Raw genomic sequence first — 24,530 nt, 5'->3', positions numbered from 1 at the left:
GTGTTAAGTTTTTATCTACTAGAATGGCTTGATATTACTGCCAGAAACATTTTTTACATTGTGACAGTTTTTTTAAGGACAATATAGCAAGGATCCTGATTGGCATCTTCACATATCCCTGTGGTTATGATTGGATAGAACACTGTTCTGCAGCAATTGGAGCGTCTCAGGTTAGCCAGCAGATACCATGCAGGCTCAGGTTGGAGCAGTGTAGCACAGTTCAATAGTTAGGCTCTTCTTAGATATGGCACAAAGAAAAGGAAAAGCACACACTTGAGACAACTGTGGTTGTTCTACAAGAATGTTACTCTGCTGAAACAGTATAAAACAGCTAAGTGTGAACCAGCATCTGCCTAACAAATATTGTGTGTGTATATATATATATATGCATGTGTGTGTACATATATACATACATATGTGTGTATATATAAATATTATATGTGTACATACATATATACACTAATTTTGTATATATACATGTTCTATAAGTAAATATTTGGCAAAAGCATTTTGGCATAGGTTAATCATTAATCTTGCTTACCTTCCTTCCTGCCCTCCCCCCCCCCCCCCCCCGCCCCATCTTTTTTCCTTCTGGACCTGGTCACCAGCCATTAATTGAATGAGTGAAAGTGAAGCTACAGGTTCACATATGTGGAGGGCCTCTTCCCAGTGTCTTTGCTGGTTTCTCGCCATTCTCCCCCGCTGACGACATTAATTACTTTGCTGATGGCGCTAACTGACCCAGTAAAAGAATCTTTGCTGGTTTTAGCCCTTCCCAAGCCCTAATGCCTTCACAACTTCTGTGGACACAGAATGCACCACTTGGCGTTCAGCTTTTATAAACAGTCTTCCAAGTCAGAGCTCCTGTCTTCCCCTTTGAGAATTCCAAGTCCCCCTTAAGTCTGTATACTCTGTGGTTCCAAACTTACCTTTGTACTCCTGTATCCTTCCCACCCAGTCCCGGTCAATGAGGACCTGTCCAAACTGGATGTCTCCCTCCTTGTTCATATTCTGTACGTTTGGATGCACTGGACCCTGTCCCTGGGATCAGCTCTTTCCTTCCCAAATCATGTCATGCAACCTGCTGAAGCCCTACTTCTTCATTAGAAGTCCTGGTCATGATATGTAGTTGAATTCATTTCCCATTGAGGGCTGTTTGATGCTCTGTTCTTTACCTTGTTATGGTACATAATTCCATGTCTCATTTTAGCTTTGAGATTATACTCACCTTAAGTTTCTCTTTCTGGTCCTTGCCCACCTCTGTCATAAGAAACCTCCATGTCACTGAGTTAAGGAGATACGGAGGCAGTACTCAGGCATGTACTGCATGGTTGCTGGTCATATTGTGAATGCCTGTGGTTCTTTGCCTTTCCTGGTCCTGAAATTTATCATTAACTTAATAATTCTTCACTGAAGGAGCTATGTATCTCTTCTTTTAAGAAGTGTATTTTGTAGTCATGTCTTCTCAAAAAGATAACATATTCATTGTAAAAATCTCAGGAAACAAGAGAGAAAAAGGAAAACAATTGAAATTTTTGTTTAGTTTTGGTTTTTGCCAGTCCTGGGCCTTGAACTCAGGGCCTGAGCACTGTCCCTGGCTTCTTTTGCTCGAGGCTAGCACTCTACCACTTGAGCCACAGCACCACTTCTGGCCATTTTCTATATATGTGGTGCTGAGGAATCAAACCCAGGGCTTCATGTATACGAATCGAGCACTTTACCACTAGGCCATATTCTCAGCCCCTTGAAAATTTTATAGTATGTATGAAAGTATACATAGTATATATCAATGTACACACATAAAAGTATTTTTAAAATTACCAATAGTATACTCTCATGTGTTTTTTTCTCCTTGTATTATGTATGAATATCTTTCTAAGTGTTTATAAAAGCACATATAGAGCTGGTTATATCTAAATCATGGAGTGTGTGTGTGGTGTGGTGGTGGTGGTGGTGTGTGTGTGAGAGAGAGAGAGAGAGATTTTTTAAAGCAAGGATTTATTTTAGCACAACAGGGTAAAGTAAGGAGATAGGGAGAAGTGACAGAAACATATTCTGTTCTTGATGCAGGAAATAGTAGTTAAAGGCTAAAAATGGTGGTTCCTATGTGCATGCTCCATTCTAAGAGCTCTTGCCTGGCTTTTCTTCTCAGGAAGTCCTCACAGGAAAAATTTGAAGAGTGAACTTGCTTCCAGAGCTTTGCTACCTACAATGCCAGTTTTTCTGCATCTTTGCCAGCATCATATTATTATTCATTTTTTTTAAAAGTGATGGGGACAAATGGTCACTTAGGTTATTTTAATTTGAATAGTCTTTTATTATTAATAAACAACATAATACCTCAGGAAACATAATGGTTCCTGAGGTTTGAACTCAGGCCTGGGCTTGCACTTTACTACTTGAGCCACAGCTTCACTTCCAGCTTTTTTTTGGTGATTGGAGATAAGAGTCTCATGAACTTTTCTACCCAGGCTGGCTTAAAACAGTGATCCTCAGATCTCAGCCTCCTGAGTAGCTAGGGTTACAGGCATGAGCCACAAGCACCCAGCTGATTAGTGTATTTTTATGATTATTTCTTGTTTTCTTTCTACGAGTTACACTCTGTATGTTCTAGTTTATTAATATCTTTTGTCTACTTTTTTTTTTTTTTTTTTTTTTTGGCCAGTCCTGGGCCTTGGACTCAGGGCCTGAGCACTGTCCCTGGCTTCTTCCCGCTCAAGGCTAGCACTCTGCCACTTGAGCCACAGCGCCGCTTCTGGCCGTTTTCTGCATATGTGGTGCTGGGGAATCGAACCTAGGGCCTCGTGTATCCGAGGCAGGCACTCTTGCCACTAGGCTATATCCCCAGCCCCTTTTGTCTACTTTTTTATTGGGGCTGTTTTTATTGGTTTTTAGTTTTTGTAAGAGTGTTCATATTAAAGATAGTAACTCTTTGCTTTTCTACTATTTTCCAAATGCTTCTAAGTTTGTTCTGAAATTTTTGTTTATGCTAGTTACTTGCAGAAGCTTACACTTTTTAAAAATTATTCTATTTTATTTTTATTTTTTGTCAGTCCTGGGGCTTGAACTTGGGGCCTGGGCACTGTCCCTGAGCTTCTGCTCAAGGCTAGCACTCTACCACTTGGGCCACAGTGCCACGTCTGGCCTTTTCTGTTTATGTGGTACTGAGGAATCGGACCCAGGGCCTCCTGCATGCTGGGTAAGCACTCTACCACTAAGCTACATTCCCAGGCCCAAGATTAAACTTTTTTTTGTGGGACTCATGTTTGAATATATGAGGTGATTGTCCATTGAGGAACATCTGGGCTGATTTCAAACCTTGGCTGTGGTGAATAGTGCTGCAGTGAACATGGTTGTGCAGGTGACCTTACTATGTTGTAGTTACTAATCTTTTGGATAAATGCTCAAAAGTTCTGTTTAGTTTTTTGAGGAAGCTTCTTATTGCCTTCTAGAGTGATTGAAACAAGTTTACATCTCCACCAACAGTGTGCTAGAGTTTTTGTTTTTGTTTTTCCTTTCACCCATATCCATGCTATTATCTGTTATTGTTTCTATTCTTTTTTTTTTTTTTTTTTTTTTTTTTTTTGGCCAGTCCTGGGCCTTGGACTCAGGGCCTGAGCACTGTCCCTGGCTTCTTCCTGCTCAAGGCTAGCACTCTGCCACTTGAGCCACAGCGCCGCTTCTGGCCGTTTTCTGTATATATGGTGCTGGGGAATCGAACCTAGGGCCTCGTGTATCCGAGGCAGGCACTCTTGCCACTAGGCTATATCCCCAGCCCCTATTGTTTCTATTCTTGATGATTGCTATTCTAACTGGGATGAGATGGAATTTCAGTGTTATTTTGATTTGCATTTTCTTTATGGCCAGAGATGTTGAGGATTTCTTCACATGCCTGCTGGGCAGTTTTATTTCTTCTTTTAAGAGGTCTGTCTTTAGCTTGTTTGTCCACTTAATACCCATCAAAACCATCAAAATTCCAATATTCTTCACTGAGATAGAGGAAAAAATCCATAAATTCATGTGTAACCACAAAAGGGTTTGAATTACAAAAACAATTTGGGGCAGAAAAAAAGTAGTGCTGGATGTATAACAATTCCAAACATAGAGTGATAGTAATGAAAACAGCTTGGTACTGGCACAAAAATAGAATAGACCAATGGGACAGAACAGAAGACCCAGAAATAAACCCTCAGATCTATAGCCATCTAATATTTGATAAGGGAGCCGCTAGACACATAGGCTGGAAGAGAGACAGCCCCTTCGAAAATATTGCTGGGAAAACTGGATGTCCATCTGCAGAAAACCGAAACTGGATCCCTATCTGTCACCTAGCACCAGTATCAATGCAAAGTGGATCAAAGACCTCAAAGGGAGACCTGCAACTGTGAAGCTATTTCAGGAAGGAGTAGGAGAAACATTAGGACTCCTTTGCAGAGGCAGGAACTTTCTGTGTAAAGATCTAGAAGCACAGCAAATCTAAGAAAGAATTAATAAACGGAATTAGATCAAACCAAAAAACTTTCTGTGCAGCTAAAGACACAGTGAGCAAGCGAAAAAGACAGCCTACAGGATGGGAGATCAAAGCTAGTATCAAGAATATATGGAAGTATGAGTGTCGGGGTCTCTAGCCTCCTGCACTCTCCTGATCTGCGGGAGAGATGGGGAAACACGCCCCAACAGGACGAGCCAAGAAAAGGAAAGGGTCGATGGACCGCCCGCACCCAGCCCTCCCTCACTGGAGAACAACAGACACGTCCGGGAGCTAAGTCAGTGTACAAAGTCTCGTTTATTGAGGTAGATCCTTCTATTAAATAAGGCACAGGAGCCAATCAAGTCAAAGATTGGCAGGAAGGGGCAGGGTGTACATGCACCTATCTAGGGACTGTGAGGAGGCCTGAGCTGTCAAGGGTAGAGGGCCGAGGGACCAATCCTAAGAGGCGGCCTTATTTTACATCACAGCCTCTGGGTTCACCATTAGGCATCATCTTGGCCACACGTGATCCCAAGGCTGGGAGGCGGGGCCAGCTAGAACCGCCTTTCTGGTGTAATAGCCACACGTGACCCCGGGGCTGGGAAACAGGCCGAGCCAGCTCGGACCACCTTTCCGGCATAATCGCCATGTGGCCCCAGGGCTGGGAAACAGGCGGGGCCGGCTAATTGCCTCTTTCTGATGTAACGTGCCCTGTCATGTCCCACATATGAGAATACAATTATTAGAATATAATAAAAATATAAGAAATTAGTCCTATATTTTCTTTTCTCTTTCCCACATGATGGCCAAATACAAGATGACTGTTGCTGGAAATCTCTCTCATAGGCATCTCATCTCCAGATCCAGTCATAGGAAACTAAGCTTTGCAGTCTTGTCTTGTGGTTGTGCTGTCTGGAGCAGGTGGAGTCCGAGGTTGCCATGGGAGAGATGGGGCAGTCATGCAGAGATTTTAATGCTTGCACAGAGGAACCCGTATCTCATAAGCTGTAGTCTAGTCTCCCGGCCATCACCTAACTGGGTAGATATAAAATGTGATCTTGTACCAGGAAGGCAAAGATGAAGTGGCATTTGGTGACTACCCAGCATTATTTCTGCCACAGTTCCCTTCATTGACCTGATTCCTGGCTTATTTGCCATGTTTTAATAGTCTTGATGTTCTCATAAGAGATTGAAAAAAAATGATGCCCACAAACTCCCTTTTGTCAGTTCCCACAAGTTATTAGACTCTTTAGGAGCAAATGCTCAATAGGCCAGTGCACAAAGAAATGCCAATTTATGTTTGCATCCACAAATACTAAATAGATCAATATTGGCACAGTTTCCAACAGGAAATTCTACTGGGAAACCTACAGGGAGCAGGTGTGTGTGTGTGGGGGGGGGGGGGGGGAAGGACCAAGAGGCATCTGCTGTGGGGATTGCCAGATAATCCCTGGTTTCAAGTGTTATGTTTCGATGTTACTTGTCCATCATAAAAAACACACTATTTTGGCAATACTTTAAAATTTTCATATTTAATTAGATTTCATTTCAGTTGACATTCAACATTTTCATGGCTATTACAAATAATATTAAAGGGTGAGATGACTATTCTTGCACATTCGTGCTGAGTTTGCTTAGTTTCAGTTTCAAAGAGTTGATTCTTCATCCTGTTTTCCCAGAACACAGGTTGGACCTAAGATATAGCAGGCCATTGGTAATGTCTGCTCACACAGCACATGTTGATCAGGGGTCTATGGTACATGAGACATTAATGCCATGCTAAGGACACTGTGTTGGTGAAACAGCAGTTTCAGGCTGTGGTCAGACAGAAGGAAGGACATGGGAAATGTTGATGTGTGCTATTTACAGAAGGTGGAAGATTGGAATGGCCTGTTGAGGAGAGGCAGGTCTATGCCAACATTTCACACAAGCAATCTGAAAGTAGTTCTTTTTTTTTTTTTTGTAAATTCTCAAACACGGGAATTACTAGAAATAAATATGGCCCTGAATACAAGTTCCTTAGGATAATTAAAGTGACCTTTATCAGATTTGATTGATGAATGGTTAGAAAGCCATTGTCTGCCCTTCTAATGATGAGCAAAAGTAGTGGTCCAAAATAAACTTGTTTCCAACTCCTAGACATGCTGAGGTGATTGTGTGGTTGAGAATTTTTAAAAACATTGAGTTATGTGTAGAGAATTGCAATTGGGTCATAGCTCTGGAAACCCTTTGCTCTTGGAGTTGCCATGTTCCTTGGAGAAATATTAACCAGCATCAGTCCTGAACACAGGGTCTATGCATATTCACCATGGTGGCAGTTGACATGAAGAAAGAGCAGTAAAAGCAGCTCTGCACCCTGTCAGGTATGCAGTTAAGTATTGCCATTACTTTTTTCCATTGCTTAGGTTTTTAAAAGTGGATGAATAGACATGCCATAATTTAGGTTTAAATAGACAATCATCAATGGATACACGTTAAGTTCATCATTTTAATAGAGAAACACATCTAAGTGAAAACACCTACATTATTTCTTGGTTGAAAGGTTGTCCTGGGGTGCCTGCAGGGCAGCCTGCTGGGTGAACCTGGGAGAATCCCCACTAACTGCTGACTAGCTCTGAGTCACCCTATTTCATGCTGCCCAAGGAGTCAACATAGAATGCATTAGGTGCAGATCTCAAAATGAGGCAAAGTCACAGAGCCCTCTCATTCTTTAGTTAAGCAAACAGTGCCAAGATTTCGAAATTGGCCGTTAGGTAAAATTACAGAAAGTTCCTAATACTGATTGATCACTGAGTGCTGATTTCTGGGCCAAGTACTGCACATTTATGGTTTCACTTAGTTTTCAGTGTCCTGTAAGGTGCACAATTTTGATAATTGCCATTTAACAAAGTCAAGGAATGTTTCCTGTGGCAATAATTCCTAGAGGCAATGGGCTAATTTTTAAGCTTCACTCTGTCTTCCAAATCTTAGGTTCTTAAACATTATTTTATATCAGGATTTAGAAAACCATAGCTCAAGGCAAAATCTGGGTATCTTGCTTTTTGTATAGTTTGCACACTAAGGATGTTTTCCACATTTTTCAAATGGTTGAAAAAATCTATATGAGAATAATATTTAATTGCACATTAAAACTGTGTGAAGTTTAAATCCATTGTCTATAAATAAAGTTTTATTGGAGTACAGCCACAGTCCATGCTTTACAGACTGCTTGTGCCTGCTTACGTGGCACAGACCATGTAGCTGGCAGAGCCTAAAATATTTACTGTCTGGCCTTAATTAAATGTACTTCCCAGCTCTTGTTCTACATTCTTCCTCAATGATTGCAGCTTACAAAATTTCAATTAGTTAGAGCATAATTGTAGGATTTTTTTTATAGGACACATCTCTATTTTGAGTTTAGTTTATCCCAGTTTAATTGACATATCAACTAGAGGTTGAATTGATAATTACCTTTAAAATGCCTGTGTCTTTTCTTTTTGGTGGAAATGAAGGAATGTTTTGTTATTAAACAATGTGTGAGACATGCAGATCATCTGTTTTTGTACTCTTGGTGGTTTGTCATACCCCTTACTTCCATGGATTGGGCTGTTTTAAACCTCCACTGTTTTTTTTCTTTTCCTTTGCAGTGGTTTGCTGTCTTCTGATTATGTGGAGATTCACTATGAAGATGGGAAACCACAGTACTCTAAGGTATGTTAAAAGTGCTTGGAAATAGTGTAATGTAACTCTATGCATCACCAAACTGAGCAGTGCTTACTACATTGTTCTCAGTAAATCACCCCACCTCCTATACAAGGGAGTTGTCTGTAGTGAGGAAGAATTTACTAAAACTTACACATTTTTGAGATAATATAAGAGATTTTATATGTTCAGGACAACAAAGGGATGTTTATTGTTTTGGCTCTATGTACTGGTATAATAATCTGAAATATTTAGAATCAGAAGTATTTTGGATTTTGGAAAGTTTTGCTTTTTTAGTATTTGCATATATGTATGTGTATACACACAGATCTCTTGGGAAAGAATCTGAGTTCAAACAGAAAATTCATGTATGTTTCACATACATAGCTTGATAGCAAGTATACACACTATTTTAAATAAGTGTGCATGAAACACTTTTTATGATATAGAAGTCTCCACTTGGGAAAAGCTTTGGAGAATTTTGGATTTCAGGTTTTCAGATTAGAGATGCTCAAACAGGCTCTCATAGTCATGCACGCTGAATTATAAGACTACATGGATTCTTACAATAGGATGGGTATTCGGTGCCCAAGGAAGGCAGAAAACAGGTCTTGGTAGACCAAGCTGACTTCAAATACACATTCCTCCAGAGAGCTGATATCAGGTTCAGCAATTTTTTCAAATTAATTAATTTATGGTGTTGGGGATTGCACACAAGGCTTTGCTCATAGTAGGCAAAGGCTCTCTCTAGCCCTGAGTTATATCTCCAGCCCTATTTCCTCTTAACCTTCACACCATTCCCAAGAAATGGCTATTTTTCTTTTTGTACAAAGGAAGACTCTGAGGTGGAGAGTGGGCAGAGAACCTACTGAAAGCCATCCAAGGCAGTAAAGTTGACTAGGGACCAATTACTTTCAGTTGGAGATTAGCTTTCCCTCTCTTTATGTGGGCTTTTAATTTTAGCAAGGGAGATTATTATTATGCGTACTAACATGATGAAAATGAAAATCTGTAGAGTGGCTACAGATAAAATCTCAGATTTGTAGTTGTCACCAGAATGTCACTGATTCAAAGCAGAGTTTATGGGCACTAGGAGCCTAGAAGAGGAAAGGGAACAAGCAAACTGGGGAAACACCAGTGAATTTTTTTTTTTTTCTAGAATGCTACCAAGTATCAGCCTAAAAGTAACATCTTTCATGTATGGACCTGTTGAGTTGCACAGCAAGGAGCTTGGATTTGCTGTCTATAAGCTGTCAGCATGTGTTTATAGGTGGTATTGATCATAAACACTGCCCACAGGCCACAGACTTTCCCAGGCTTTATAACTGTCCAATTAACCCTGGGCACCTTGGTCATCTGGAGTGCATTTCAGCTTTGGGATCGCATACTGCCAGTGAAGCACAGATGAATCTCAGTATTTGTCAGTTGGCCTTAGGCTGCATCATGGAGGCTGTCAAATCTCCCTAAGAGTGAATACTCTGGGAAGTGAGCTGCATTTCTATATCGAGCACAGGAATGGGGATGGCGCTTCCTGGCATTTGTACAAACCCACGCTCTCAGCTGGCCAGTGCCCTGAGCACTGCGGATGCTGAGTCATGAGACTAGAGTAGGCAAGACTGCATGAGAACTTTATAGACTCAGCAAATGAGCCACCTTTGCAGCCGCAGTAACCTGATCCAAACTTCTTGCTAAGAAGTTCAGTCCATTTTTTTTTTTTTACATTTTAAAAAGAAGCTGAATAGCTAATTGGTCTCCAGTGGTCATTTGAGGTCCCAAAAGGAGTCCTTATCATTAATAAGACATTCCAGTCCTCTTATGGTATGTAACTAAAATTTAAAAACAAAATATATGTCAGCTCTGGCAGAAGCAGTTGTGTTCATGACAGCTTGTTTTCAGGTTCATTTCTTTTCAGGTTCATTTCTTTTTGATGACTTATTTTCTCCAAACAGCTCATATACTCAAATTTACTTGCTTTGTTGATAATGAATTAATAGTAGCATCCCATTTTTCTAGGTTTTAAAAAAAGTTGTTGTTCGAGACAGTGTCTCACTATGTAGCCCAGGCTACATACAGCCTTGAACTCTTAATCTTTCTGGCTCAGCTTCCCACAATGCCATGATGCCAGTACATCCTGGTTTTTATGTGTCTGTATTAGTATATACATCCATAAATCCCCAAATGATATGGAACACAAATCTGTAGCAGGATTTTGAAATTCTAGTGACAATATAAATATTTTAGCATGCAATAGACCTTTTTAAAAATAAAATTGGTGTGATGTTCTTTCACATTTGTTTGTTGTAATTTAGTGAAACTATACCATAGCTGTAGGCATTTAGATTGTTCTAATCTTTCTCAACACAAACCATCCTAGGGAAAAGCCTGCTAGATACATTCAGAACACATCCTGAATAAGTTTGTAAGGATTAATTCTGAGAATTGGATTTTCTGGATCAAGGAATTCATACATATTTTTAAGTTTTTGATTCATTTTGGTACTTTTTTGTTTGGGTACATATTGATAGTTTTTTTTTCCATAAACTCACTCTTACTATACCATTACCATTTGTGTATATACATATATGTATATGTCTATATATGTAACTATGTATACATGTGTATACATGTAAATAAACTCGGGGTCTGGGCACCATCCCTGAGCTTTTTTGCTCAAGGATAGTGCTCTACTACTTGAGTCATAACTCCATTTCTCGCTTTTTGAAAGTTAATTGGAAATAAGAGTCTCGTAGACTTTTCTATCTGGGATGGCTTTGAACCATGATCCTCAGATCTCAGTGAGAAGCTATGATTACAAGTGTGGGCCACAAGCACCTGGCTACATACATACATACATACGTACATACATATATTTTTTAAAACAAGAAAACATTTTTACTTTTTTTAAGTTTCTTCTCTGTCTTACAAAGCAGTGTAATTTATTTTTCTTTTTCTTTTTATCCTTTGTCTCTCGATTTTGTTATTCCCTTTCCCTTCCCTAGTTCTAATACATGTATATACAGTATACAGGGTACTCAGATGAGATACAAAGACAGCCTCCCATGTTGTTTAAGAAAACCTTTGCATAGAGTACCAGAAAAGAAAATTACTGTGTAAAAATGACTAGATTAAACTTTTGGTTTTATACATTATGCAGCCTTTCTTCCAAAGATCTCCAACTGTGCTGTTCACATAACCAGAGCAGAATAGAATCACACTTTGACTGGAATTCAATATAGATGCAAACACAGTATTCTGGGAGTTAATTCCAAACAAAGTGACCATGCATCTATACTCTGAAAATGGTTGTCTGTGTTTTTCCATTTCACTGTTACAAAGGCTTTCCCTAATGCCTACTTCCAGCAAAGAAGAGATTAATGTCTTGGTTTTACTTTTACTGCATTTAAATGGGCTACAAAGACTCTTTTCCACATAAAACAAATATAAGAACTGGAGAAGTAAAGCAATAAAGTTTATAATACAAGTGCAGGGGACCATTTGATGCATAGGGATGAGCCTTTTTTCTAAATCCTGTGGAACTTTTTATTAGAATTAATGCCTACTGCAGCATTTTGTGTACCGTGTATAATAAAACAATTTTGTTGATTTTATTTTACTAATTTAAAAATAACTTACCTTTTCTTTTGTTTAAACAAATCAATTGGTATATAATTTACATAGCACCAAGTAGACAATTAAATTGTTTCTTAGTACATTTGCAAAATTGTGCATCTATCTACATAACTGGGTTTTATTTGTTGATTTATGTTTGGTGGTGCAGGGGCCTGGAGCTTGTTAGGCAAGTGCTTCCTCACTGAAGCCATGTCTCTGAAGTCCTTAATTTTAAAATATTTTCCCCCACCCTAAATCAATCAATTTTTCTTTTCTTTTTTGTGATGTCCTGGGGCTTGAAATCAGTCCCAGTGCTCCCTTTTGGCTTTTTCACTCAAGGCTGGGTCTACCATTTGAACCACAGCTCCACTTCCAACTTTTTGGTGGTTAACTGGCGTTAAAAGTCTCCCAGACTTTCCTGACCAGACTGGCTTTGCACTGTGATCCTCACATCTCAGCCTCCTAAGTATCAATCTACTTTTCTGCCTCTGTATATTGCCTGTTCTGGTAATAAGTGAAATAAAACAACACATAGCCCTTTGTGAACTTTGTTCTAGTTTGATTGAGGTGTCATTGAAATACACAAATTTTACATGTAAAATTGTATATTTAAAATTGTACAACACCTCCTGCATTGACATATGTATGCATTGTCCAGTGATCACATTTAAGGTAATTCTTGTACTTACAGTTTTTTTTTTTGCTGAAAATGTTTATACTTTTATCCTCCTAGCACATTTAGTACATAATAAGTACTAATACATACTAGTACATAATAAGGTGTTAAGTGCAGTCTCAGGTAGTACATTCTGTCTTAACAATCCACACATTTGCACAACCCTCTCACCAGCACCACTTCATTTTCCCCTAACCCTCTTTCCGGGCAACCACCAGTGTACTATTTGCTTTTATAAGTTGAATTGATCAGTGTTTGTCTTATGGTGCCTAACTTATTTCACTTACCATGGTGTCTACCAGACTCACCCCAGATGCACATGGCAGGGTTTCCTTCTTTTTGTGTGTATTTTCATTTCCATTATTTGTTCACCTAATGGTTGTTTTGATGTCTTGGCCATGGTGCATAATGCTGTAGTGAGCATGGCCATATTGACATCTCTCCAAGATTTAGCTTTAATTCCTTTGATATTTAAATTTTTAGGTGATAATCTGCTTTAATTTTCTTTGGTGGTGGGAGAGGTAACCATACTGTATTCCATAATAAGTGTGCTAATTTATGTTCCAATATTTGTACACCAGTGTTTCTTTTTCTCCATATCCTCTCCAACATTCTTTATCCTTCTGATTCTAGCTGTCTCAGTAGATGTGAAATAATACCTCTGTGTGGTTTAAATTTGCATTTCTCTAGTGATTAGAGATGTTGAACACTTTCATGAACCTGTTGGACATTTTTTATCTTTTTCCAAGAAATGTCTATTCAAGTTCTTTGGCCATGGTTTAGATCAGGCTATTTTATTGTTCATGAGATGAGTCCCAAATGCTTTGAATATTGCCATTTTATCAGTAGCGCATGATTTACATAGATGGATGAAACACATCCATCCTTCCTCCTTCCCCTTTCTCATTCTTTTGAGTTATTAGGTTGGGACCATGCCCTTTTATTGGCTCTATTTTCTCATCCTAACTGCTTCTAGTCCCCTCGCTTGCTCTTGTTCAGGGCAGAAGGAGAGATGTGACTGATGTCCAGTGTGTATGTGGGATCTCTTCCTCTTTTTTTTTTTTTTTGGTAGGATCCACTCCCATACAGGAAGTGCATATTCTTTCTAATATTCTATGCCCTAAGTGGTATGGTGGCAGCTCCTGCATGTGTGGCAGGGGGCAGGGGTGGGGAATGGAGAGGACAAGGTGCTTATTGGATATGCCCAGGTGCCAATGTAGGGTTGGAGTGGCAGCAGAGCTGTTCAATTCTCATCTAGTCCTCTCCTCCGACATGGCTTTATCAGTGATGGGGAGTTGATTTAATCTCTTTCACTTCTGTGTTACTCATGCAATTTGAAGCCTGGGTGGGTGCCGCTTCACACCCACTAGGGTGGCTTTCATAAAAAAAAAAGATGGGCATGAAACACATTTGGAAGAGACAGGGGAGAGATTAGAATGAGCTCTCAAAGAAAACAGTTTGGCAATTTCTGAAAAAGTAGCAGAGAGTCATATGACTCAGCAGTTTCACTCCTAAGTATATATCCAAATGAACTAAAGATGTACGCTTACAGAGAAATCTGTACATAAATATACACGGCACCATTACTCATAATAGCGAGAAGTGTCAGCAATCCAAATAAATGTCTTTCTGTTTATGAATGAATGAAAGTGTGATAGATCCATGTAGTAGAATAGTATTTAGCCTTATGAAAAGCTGAAACATGAATATTTGTAAACATTATGCTAAGTGAAAGAAGCCAGGCACAAAGTAAGATTTTCTAAAAATTTGAAATGTCTAGAATAGGCAACCCATAGACACTGGTTTGTGGTTGTGTGGGAATGATAGGTTGGAAGAGAAGAGACTGATTAAGAGGGCGAGACTGATTATGGGTACAGGAGATTTATTTTGGGGGTAATGAAAATACTCTGTAATTAGATGGTGGTAATATTGTACAACTCTGTGGATACATCAAGGACCACAGAATTATATACGGTAAACGGGTGTATTTCATGCTTAGTCAGTTATGTGTCAAAACTAAAAAAAAAAAAATCTTATAGGTGAGAAATGGGAGTTTATTTACTTACCTTCTGCATTAATCTTTTAAGATTGGTCTTATTAACTTATACTTATGACTATACTATTCCTATTCGGCCATTAAAGATGTCCTCCACCTTTTTCATGTTTTTATAAATGGCACCATCTCCATTTTAAGGCTGAATAATATTCCATTGTATTTGTAAACACTGAAGTAAGGTAGATACAGAAAGAAAAGTGCTGCATGATCTCACTTACAGGTGGAATCTAAAAGTAAAAGTCAATATGCAGAAACAGAGAGAACACTGATTACTTGAAATAGAGAGAGTATTCAGGGATGGAGATGTGTGGGCCAAAAGGCACAAAGTTGTAATTGCATAGAACATAGATGTGGAATCTTTTGCACAGTTTGAGGACTACAGTCAATAATATGTATTGTGTGATGGAAATTTGCTGAAAGAATAGACCTAAGATATTCTTACCCCTCACATTCACAAAAACTTTGTGATATGATAGGTTAATTCATCGGATTAATAGCAGTTCTATTTGTGACAAAATGCTATGTTTTATACTTTACATCTGTATAATTTAACACACACACACACACACACACACACACACACACACGAAGCAAAACTGTGAGTTCATCTCTTACTCTGACCTAGTCCCTAGTTTTAGGTGATGAGTGTATAACAGTGAATCCTATATATGCCCCAGCTCTATGAGTCTTGTGTTGTACTCATGCCATTATGGTTCTAATCAGTATAGTCACATCCTTTAGAATTTCTTAGTGCTTCTTTATTGAGTTGTGGTCAAATCTCAGCAGAAGCCCACGTTAGCAGCAGCTGCTGCAGCAGCAACAGAGCAAGCTGTCTGCCTGTGTGGGCCTCTTTGTACTTCTGACAGTCAGTGAGTCAGGGTTCTGAAGACCCTGCCCAACACAGCCATCATTCAGTATCCATGGGAAATGGCTCCAGGATCCTACTGGACACCACAATGGGTGGACGTTCAAGTTTCTTCCATAAAATGATGTTGTGCTTGTGCATACCCTGGTACACTGTGAATAGTTGGATTGCTTAGGCAACAACAACAAGGGAAACTTGCACACATATTCAGAAAGACAGGCTTGTGTAGTGTTTTTAGTATTCTGTTGTTCAACATGTGGCTGTTGATGTGAGGATACTGAAGGATGACTTCCCCTGAGTGGAAGAGGGCTGGGCATGGACTTCTAAGCAGAGCCTGGCTGCCCGGCCTGGATTGGGACAAGGAAGTTTTCAGCCACAAGTCTTCCTTTCCTTTCTTCTCTGACTTTTTTTCTTTTCTCCGAATCCCTTTTACTTTATTAATATTTAATGAGTTTTCTCAGACTATTTTTCTTCCCTTATTTTCTTTGATTTCCTACATCTCAACTTGCCCTAATTGGATTTAAATATTCATATTTGTGTGCTCTCTGACACCTGGACCGACCAAAAAGCTAGATAATGTAAGGTTTATATTTCTGCCCATATACTCAAGTAAAATAGCCTTTTAACTTGCATATACATCAGAATTTTTAGTACCCGTTGAATTATTAGTTTTTTTTAAAAGTACGTATAGAAGATTAATAATGGATAATTTAATAATATGGAAACAAAATTATTCACACTAACCTATTTACATTAGAAGCAAAATTACCAGTTATTAAAAATTTAAGTCTAAAATTAAGTTGAAATTATTATTGTTAATCATTCCAATATTGACTTTTGGGGGGGCAATATTTGGAGTACATTTCAGAATATGGGAGAAATATAGGTTTAAAAATGCCCCATGAAGTCAAGATAGAATACAACACTGGCTCCTCCCAGAGCTATTTTAAGTTTTAGCAGTATAATTTATATGAACTATTAAAATTTACATAGCATTAGTACAGCCAAACTGTTCTAATACTTTATTAATAAACTACTGGAAGAACATTTTTCTCAATTGAATTTAATGAAGAAAATAATTAAACTGGTATGGGGGAGTTAATTTCCTGATTCTCTGAAGTTATTTATTTCCTTTTCTCATTCTGCTACATTCAAACCCAGGTAGTATGGGCTCATGAAAGTTACCTTTTCCCTTATACTTTCTTTAATAACAGACCACTGAATTTTAAAATAGACTGGTACATCATGTTCTTAAACATGAAATGTCTAAAATATGCATGTAGAATAATCATGAAAGTATACTATAGTCATTTCTATCATACTCAGAACCTGGATATCCTAACATACACATTTCCTAGCTAAGACCTATGTCACTTACTTTCAAAAAAATTTTTTTCCCAGATCTTCAGAAACCAATTAAAACCATCAGGTTATTTACGCTCATGAATGTTCAGGCTTTATGCAAGTTTTCTAGATTAGAATTGGCTGATTGAATTTTACTAAAACAGATGAGATAATTAAACAGCTACAGAGGTGGGGAAAATTAAATACTGGTTTGCTTCTATTTGGCTCTCTCCAATAGAACATAGCAGGGCAGGGAAAGTCTAAACTTAAGAGAAGTTATCCCTCATCCTCCTGCTTTCTGTGGCCTGAATTTTAGGATGTATATCATGGCTTTGTTCTTGTGAGTTTATACTTTTCCTTAATTGTTATTTGCTGAGTTACTTGGGAGGTAATAGAGATGGACCTATTTTCATTAAACAAGTAGAATAAAACTATTCCAGTTGTTAGATCAATAATGTTATAGAACTAGATTTTTCCTCTGCATGTTGATTATCATGAAGGTCCAAAAGTTGCTGTTCAGTCTTTTATAGAAATGCTGCTCATGAGCCAATGAGGTGGCTCACTCATAGAGAGATTGCTTTACAATGCACAAGGCTCTGGGTTTGATCCCCAGTACAGCAAAAAGGAAAACAAAACTACCGTGAACAACCAGTAAAAGATCCATGTGACATCAGGATTTTATTATTGAAAGAACAGACCTTGTCTTTTCCAATGGGATTCTGAGCTTATTAATCTTGTGGAACAGAGTTATTATTTGAACAATATCTGACTCTTGGAATGTTCATCTATGTGGAAGTACTCAGCTGAGAAAGTTAGGGAGCATAGTTAACAAGATTTTTTAAAATTTCCTCTGACTAGTCAATAGATTCCACTTAGCAGATTTTCTATTTTTGTTGAATTTAATTAACTGACAGCTTTGGATCTGAAAATGCTGATGTCTCTGGGGACACACATGGCTTGCATTATGGGTTGAATTAGCCCTTCTCCATTCCTGTTATTTCTCCACCCCAGTTCTGTGACCACTGTCAGGAAGTTGATGCTGGCCTTGAATGGGACAAGACCTTTCTAACTAAAGAAAAAAGAAAGATATAACTTGACCTCATGATGTATGATGAGTCGTTGAAACTTTGGTTATTGTTGGCAAGGCCTTTCAATACCCAGTGTCTACCTCCCAATCTGCATATGAGATAGTAGTTATAGTCAGATAGTGATTATTCCAAATGACAGATTCCTGGGTGAAAGGCGTGTTGGAGTTGACTGTCTAGTATCACTGAGTATGAAGCCCTCTGTGCCTTTTATCCAAGAGAGGTTGCTTGTTCTTTCTTTTTTGTTATCATTATTATTTTATCTATGATTATGATTGAATTCAGGGTCTTGTCCTTGATACGTAGGTTCTCTATCACTGAGCTAGGCTCCCTCTTTGCTTTCATTACTTTGCAAATATGCTCTCATGTTTATGCCTGGACTGGCTTGGATTGTGATTCTCCTAATTATGCCCCCCATTTAATTGGGGTGATAGATGTGAACCACCATGCTTAACGTTTTTATAAGTTGAGGTCCTGTGAAAGTTTTGCTTGGGCTGTCCACCTCACCCTGAGATTCTCTTGATCCCCGATTCTTGAATAACTATGGTTACAGGCATGAGCCACTGTGCTCATACAAAATTCCTCAAAGTGTTACTTTGTAGCATGGATCTGAATAGTTGCTAAGTAAAATGTGTCTCTATTACTTTTAAAAAATTTGGTATAAATTTAATGATGAGCAGAAAATCTACAGCTACTACCAATACTAATTTGGAAATTTCCAAATGCTCATAGTATGTAATGTAATGACGCATACCAGATGCCAAAGCCTTATTATTGCGGTAAACATAAGGGATTGGATGTTATCTCTAGTCTCATTTAAGGTCCAGAAAATATGATGACTCGCATTTAAGTATACAACAAACTGAACCAGTTTCCTTTAGGTGATCACCTACCTTGATTCAAACAGGTAACAATGACCTTGACAGGGAGAGAGCATCAACCTTCATTTTCCAGTGCAAGAGAATGGGAGTAAGCTCTAAATAAGGGTTTGGTAATATTTTATGAGGAAAGGAATATCTTTAGGAAAATCTGAAAATATCTTAGCTTTTTCTTAGAAAGGTCAAGCAAATGTGAGGGTTTGCTGTGCGCTGACTTCTCACAATCGTTTGTCTTAAGATAGCTTTTTGCTGTGCCTACAGAAGGGGCTAAACAACTAGTTTGATAGAATTTACAGTTACCTAAGGCTCTTTCTAGAAGCCTGTGGAAAGTCTGAAATGTAATTGCTGAATATTGACCTGGATTCTCAAATTGCTGAGATGTATGAAACTTTTATCCTTTTAAAGTTCAGAGTTAGATACACAAATAGAACTTGGCACATACAAGTCAATATTTACATGCATGTTTGCTATTTAAGAAAAGATAAGTAATACATGAGGGCATGCACATCTGTGTGTGTGAGCGCATGTGTGTGTCTGCATGTGTGCGCGAGCATGCGTGTGCGTGCGTGGTGTGTGTGAGGCTCCTACTAACCAGTTCACATAACAGCTAAGGAGTAAGAAAGGATGAAAAGAAGACAGCAGGTGAGAGGTTGTCCTTAAAATGTCAGGATATGGAAAGCAGATGGAGAAGGGATGATTTTCTTAGATTTGAGGTTTTCCAGTTCTGCTAAGTTCTAATGGGGAGGTGGGTGGATTCAAGAAGTAGAAAGCCAAGTCTTATCACTAAACCCAGAAAGGTCCAGGAATTGAAGGCATCTGAAAAGAGGAAGGTTGTTTCAGTTGGTTAAATGCCTGCCTTGAGAGAAATTAAGTGCTTGATCAACTCCTAACCTCCCCCACCATACATGCACGTGCCTAACCCATTCTTAGCTCAGTTAATACAGAAACATGGAAATGAGGGAATGATCAGAGAAAATTTAAAAAAAGGATTTATCAGAACTGAAGTATAGGAGCTTTCTCAATTACACGGTGCCACAGAATGTTCAGTACAGTGGAGCTGAGACTCTCACCAAGGATCACGAGCAAACTGCATAGAAATGGGAGGGAAAGAACTTCTGGAAGTCTTCAAAAAATCCTTTGAAATGCCAAGAAAAAATAACCTTTGATCTACCTCCCCCAGAGGCAACTCCACCCGGCCGTGGGGCCTTAAACTCTAGGCCTGGGTACTGTCTCTAAGCAACTTTTGCTCAAGGCTGGCCCTCTACCACTTGAGCTACAGCACAACTTCTGGCCTTTTATGTGATTAACAAGATGAGAGTCTCACGAACTTTCCTGCCTGGGCTGGCTTCAAACCTTGATGCTCAGATCTCAGCCTCCTGAGTAGCCACCAGCATCCTACTTGATCTACCATTCTCTACTCGCCAAAATTATGGCTGTACTGTGAGGATTGAAAGGAACTGTTTACCCATACAAAGTCGCAGTAACTCTGTCTTAAGTACTTCTCAATATGTGCCTCCAGGAAAGAGGGAAAAAAAGGAACACGGGAACAGGAGCTGGACAGACATGCAATCTAGGATCTGATGTAGAAGACTAACAGGACATCCCAGAACTGTTCCAGAAAGTCAAATAGCAGCCATGCCCAGGGTCCAGAAAACCACAGAATGAACTGAAGTACAAGGTTGAAAGGAGATGAGAGGTGTGTCCTCAGAGACAAAATGGCTGTGATACCCTACCTGATATGTTGCCTATCAGGAGTTTTAGAATACTCTCAGATAATAAGGCTAAGTAAATGCTAATTACATGTAGAAATAAAAAACAACAACAAGAAAATAAGGAAAAATGTCTCAAAACATTAAAAATGGAGCAAGAAAGAAATAATTATAGTAGCACAGCTGTGAACAGTATTTGCAGGCATAACACAAACACTAAATAAGGATTTAATAATAAAAAAAAAAACACCTGACTGTGTGTAACAGAATGTGTTGGGGATGAGAGAGTCTTTCACAGTTCTATATTAGGAAGATGATTTTTAAAGTGGAATAAGCCAAGATATAGCAGTATAAAGATTCCAACCCCAAATACTTACAAATATCAGGAGAAACAACTCAGCATTAATGGTTACCTTGGAAGGAGGGGAGGAGAGAGGAAATCAAAGAGGAAAGGTGGGAAGTAGAAAGGAAACGGCTGTGGAACTAGAGACTGTGTGGCTACACCTGTGGTACAGGCTTAGCAATGTGTATAGCATTTATCATTGACATTGGTTTTATCTTATTGAAGTCTTTTCCCACCTCATGAAACGTAATATATATATATGAGCCTCCCAAACCTTCTTCTGCGTTGTAGGGTGGAGAACACTGTTACTACCATGGAAGCATCAGAGGTGTCAAGGACTCCAAGGTGGCCATGTCAACCTGCAATGGACTCCAGTATGTGGGACTCTTCTTGGGTCCTCCCTCCCTCAGGCTTGGTTTCTGCTGTTCAGTCTTTCTGTCTCCTCCCCTCCTAGATATTTATTTTAGTGAGTCTTCTGTGTTAGATCCATGTTAGGGACTGCCTATGGAGTAGTTACAATGAGCTTGAGTCTCTCCCCCATGTATCACTTAGTAGGAGAGTCCTAGCAGGAGATTCAGAGGTTGAAAAAATGATTACACAGGCTAATACCTAAGGGACATTTTGGTATATGCAGTGAAAGGAGGGACACAAGTGCATCCATTAGCTTTCTCGTACTATACAAGACATCTCAGATGATCATCTTATAGGAATCATCTTATACAGACAAAAGGTTTATTTTAGCTTATAATTTTGGAGATCCCAGCCCATGGTTGGTTGGCATATTACTCTGGGCCTGTGATGAGGTAACATATCAGGGCAGGTGTAATGCAGTGAAACAGCTCACCAGGAAACAAAAGAGACAGTGAGAAAGAAGATAGGGTCTCACAAATACCCTTACAATGCATGCCCTCTGTGACCTAACGACTTCCCAGTAGGCCCCATTTCTTAATGGAGCTTTAGGGATATTCAGAGTCCAAGCCTTACAAGGGGTTTACATGGATTTACTAATCCTGGTCTATACAGCCCCCTAGAGGCGAGTTCCAGAGTACATACCAGTTGTATTAGATCTAAGCATAGCCAGGAGTTAGCCAGACAAGGGTGAGATGATTATAAAATCATGCACTGGTTTAGAGACAGGTTCCACAAAATCGCCTGTAAAGCACCTTTTGAAGTAAAGCACCTTTGAGATGTGGGTAGCACCTCACATGAAGATCTAGGTTTAGCTATTGGTGAGAAAGAGGCTTGGAGCTTCCCCTTCCCCCCCACCTTATAAAAATAAGTCTCATGTCTATCAAAATTAAATGTGATTCATGTGACACAGAATCACACTGCTCTCTTGAAAATCACTATTTATAGCTCTAGAGGTGTTCCTGCTGGCCTCTTCAGATGGTTTTAGACTGTTTTTAATGGGCAAGACCTGTCGTTTTTCTTCTACATGAGACTTGGTTCATTTAACTAGAGAGCTATGCTGGTTTCTGATGGTTCTGGAATAACCTGAGAATGTGTAGTCTACCCACTGATTTTCAAAAATGAATTCCACAAGGTGTAATCTGTGTGCTCGTGGAGTGCACATGTTTCACTTTTGTAGCCAGTACTTGCTGAGACCACAGTGGGACTTACAGAGATATTTAAATTACATTTGGGACAGCATCAAGTTATCTGCTCATATGTACTTTTGAGTTTAAGGCACTCATGATGCCCCTTTATCATTTCTTGTTATTTGCTTTATTGTTAATTTTCTCCTGTGTGCTCTCCTATGTCCTAGTGGTATGTTTGAAGATAGCACCTATGTGTACATGATAGAGCCATTGGACCTGATTCATGATGAGGTAAGTCTGTGATATCAGTTTCCTCACATTTAACTCTTTCTGTTTCTTTGCTTCAGAGCAGGGAAGAGAAAATAAAAGCAAGTTGCAGAATGTATTTTATACACAACCTCCTTTCAAACTTAGAATGATAGCATGGGTGTTGAAGTTTAAGTTGCCTATATCAGGCTCATATACCAGTAAGGGATGATCAGAGACTTCAGTATTTGTTTTTTTGAAGAAAATTTCTATTCTTTCCATCTATGCAGAGAGCAGAGAGGGCCTTTTGTTTTCCAGCAGCCAGTCTAGTTTTTCATTCTCATTGTCTCCTCTAGACAACCGTGTGGCTATAAGCACATACTTAATTTCCGTTTTCCTAAAAATATCTAGTGGAGAAATTTATGGGCTGAACTTTGATTATGTGATTCACTGTTTAGTTTCAAGATAGGGAAGAAAAAAATCATGCCTGTTTATGTACAAGACATCAGTCTAGCTAACCAATCATATATCACTGTATTGTTATTTAAACCTAATAGAATGCAACTAGATTTAAAAATTGATATGTAGTCATCAAATACTGTATTGAAGGCTTATTGCATGGTTGGTACCATTTTAGATGCTTGAGGATACACCACAGACAACACTGACATCTTGAGTCTAGTGGAGCTTCAGGCAGACAGGAATGTGAAGGCCAATAAGTAATATCATAGACATTTCAGATGATGCTCCTTGCTAATGGGAACGAATGAAGGCAGCAAGGTGGAGAGGAGAATTACTCTGGCATGCTCACTGGGCCTGGAAGGCCCCAGAAAAAAGTGGCTGGGAGTGTGTTAATGTGTTCTAAGAACCTAGAAAGGCCTGACTAGACTTGAAGGCTGTGAACAGGAGGAAAATCAGTAGGAAGTGCAGGTGCTGAAAGGACAGTAGGAAAGTCAGTGAAGAGAACAGCTCATGGGAAAAGTAACATTTTGAGAGCAGTGGAGTCAGAATATTGCAATAATTTGCCAGGGGTGGGTGGGCACGGAACATTCCTTTTATATTCAGAACAGAAGATGGACAAATAGGCTTTTGATAATAACAGTTAAACCAATGAACATTGATTTTCTTAGTTGTATCAGTGTCTATATGAAAATGGAATCATTTTCAAATTTGAGGAGGAAAAGTCATTAAATCATAAATTTCTGTGATTTGAGTAAGCCTGAATCATTTATAAGTAGTAACTGTAAAAATTACCAGATACAGAAGAAGACTCAACTTGGGTTGAGATACTTTGGTTAGATAAAATGATTTTCCTTACTCCACTTGTTGGCAAATTTATTGGGGGAAAAAAATCTGACTTTGAATTTTAGCCTTTGAATAATGGCTTTCTTGCCCTAAAAATTAAAATCTCAGAGAACAAAGAAAATTTTTCAAAATAATTTTCCATGCCTTAAAGTTAAGAAAATATATAAATGAGACAATTTTCCAGTGCATTCCCAATAAAGGAAACTTAGCAGCTGCAGTGAGTTAATGTGTTCCCATGTCTGTTAAATTGTTGGGAGTGTTTATATATCCATAAACCATGGTTATCACAATGCCTAGAGAAATGGCTTTGCATTGCTATGTCTTCTAATTATGTTTTGGGGGGGCTGGTTGTTACATGCTTATTATCTTCTCTTTTTTGCTGTCCTCCCTACCATGTACCTTTTCTTCATGTATGATTGGTTCTTTTCTTCACCGTAGCACAAGGAAGGAAGGAACAGTGCTCCAAGCTTTGCATTAATCAGTCTTGCAAATTGTGTGTTGCTCATCCCATTGTGATTTCTCACTTATTATCACAACTAGGAGTAATGGTGGCTGGGACCTGTTGGCTCATGCCTGTAATCCTAGCTACTCAGAGGATGAGATCTGAGGATTGCAATTCGAAGCCAGCCTGAGCAGGAAAGTCAGTGAAAATCTTATCCCCAATAAACTACTCAAAAAGCCAGAAGTGGTGCTGTGGGGACAGCATATAGTTTCAGAGTTCAAG

General features: G+C 39.0%; 1 protein-coding gene across 3 annotated transcripts in view; it reads left to right on the top strand.

The window, feature by feature from the left end:
- Positions 1 to 24,530, top strand: part of Adam23 (ADAM metallopeptidase domain 23) — a 173,130-nt gene that overhangs the window by 74,129 nt on the left and 74,471 nt on the right. For all 3 annotated transcript variants that reach the window (XM_048344883.1, XM_048344882.1, XM_048344885.1), the window contains exons 4-6: positions 8,098 to 8,161; positions 21,009 to 21,091; positions 22,483 to 22,546. In XM_048344883.1, coding sequence (XP_048200840.1) covers positions 8,098 to 8,161; positions 21,009 to 21,091; positions 22,483 to 22,546 — 211 coding nt within the window. The remainder of the gene's footprint in view (positions 1 to 8,097; positions 8,162 to 21,008; positions 21,092 to 22,482; positions 22,547 to 24,530) is intronic.

This window comes from Perognathus longimembris, chromosome 4, assembly GCF_023159225.1.
Source record: "Perognathus longimembris pacificus isolate PPM17 chromosome 4, ASM2315922v1, whole genome shotgun sequence".
Taxonomy (NCBI): Eukaryota; Metazoa; Chordata; class Mammalia; order Rodentia; family Heteromyidae; genus Perognathus; species Perognathus longimembris.
The sequence above is the reverse complement of the archived record's forward strand: the minus strand, read 5'-3'. Positions and strand labels throughout refer to the sequence as shown.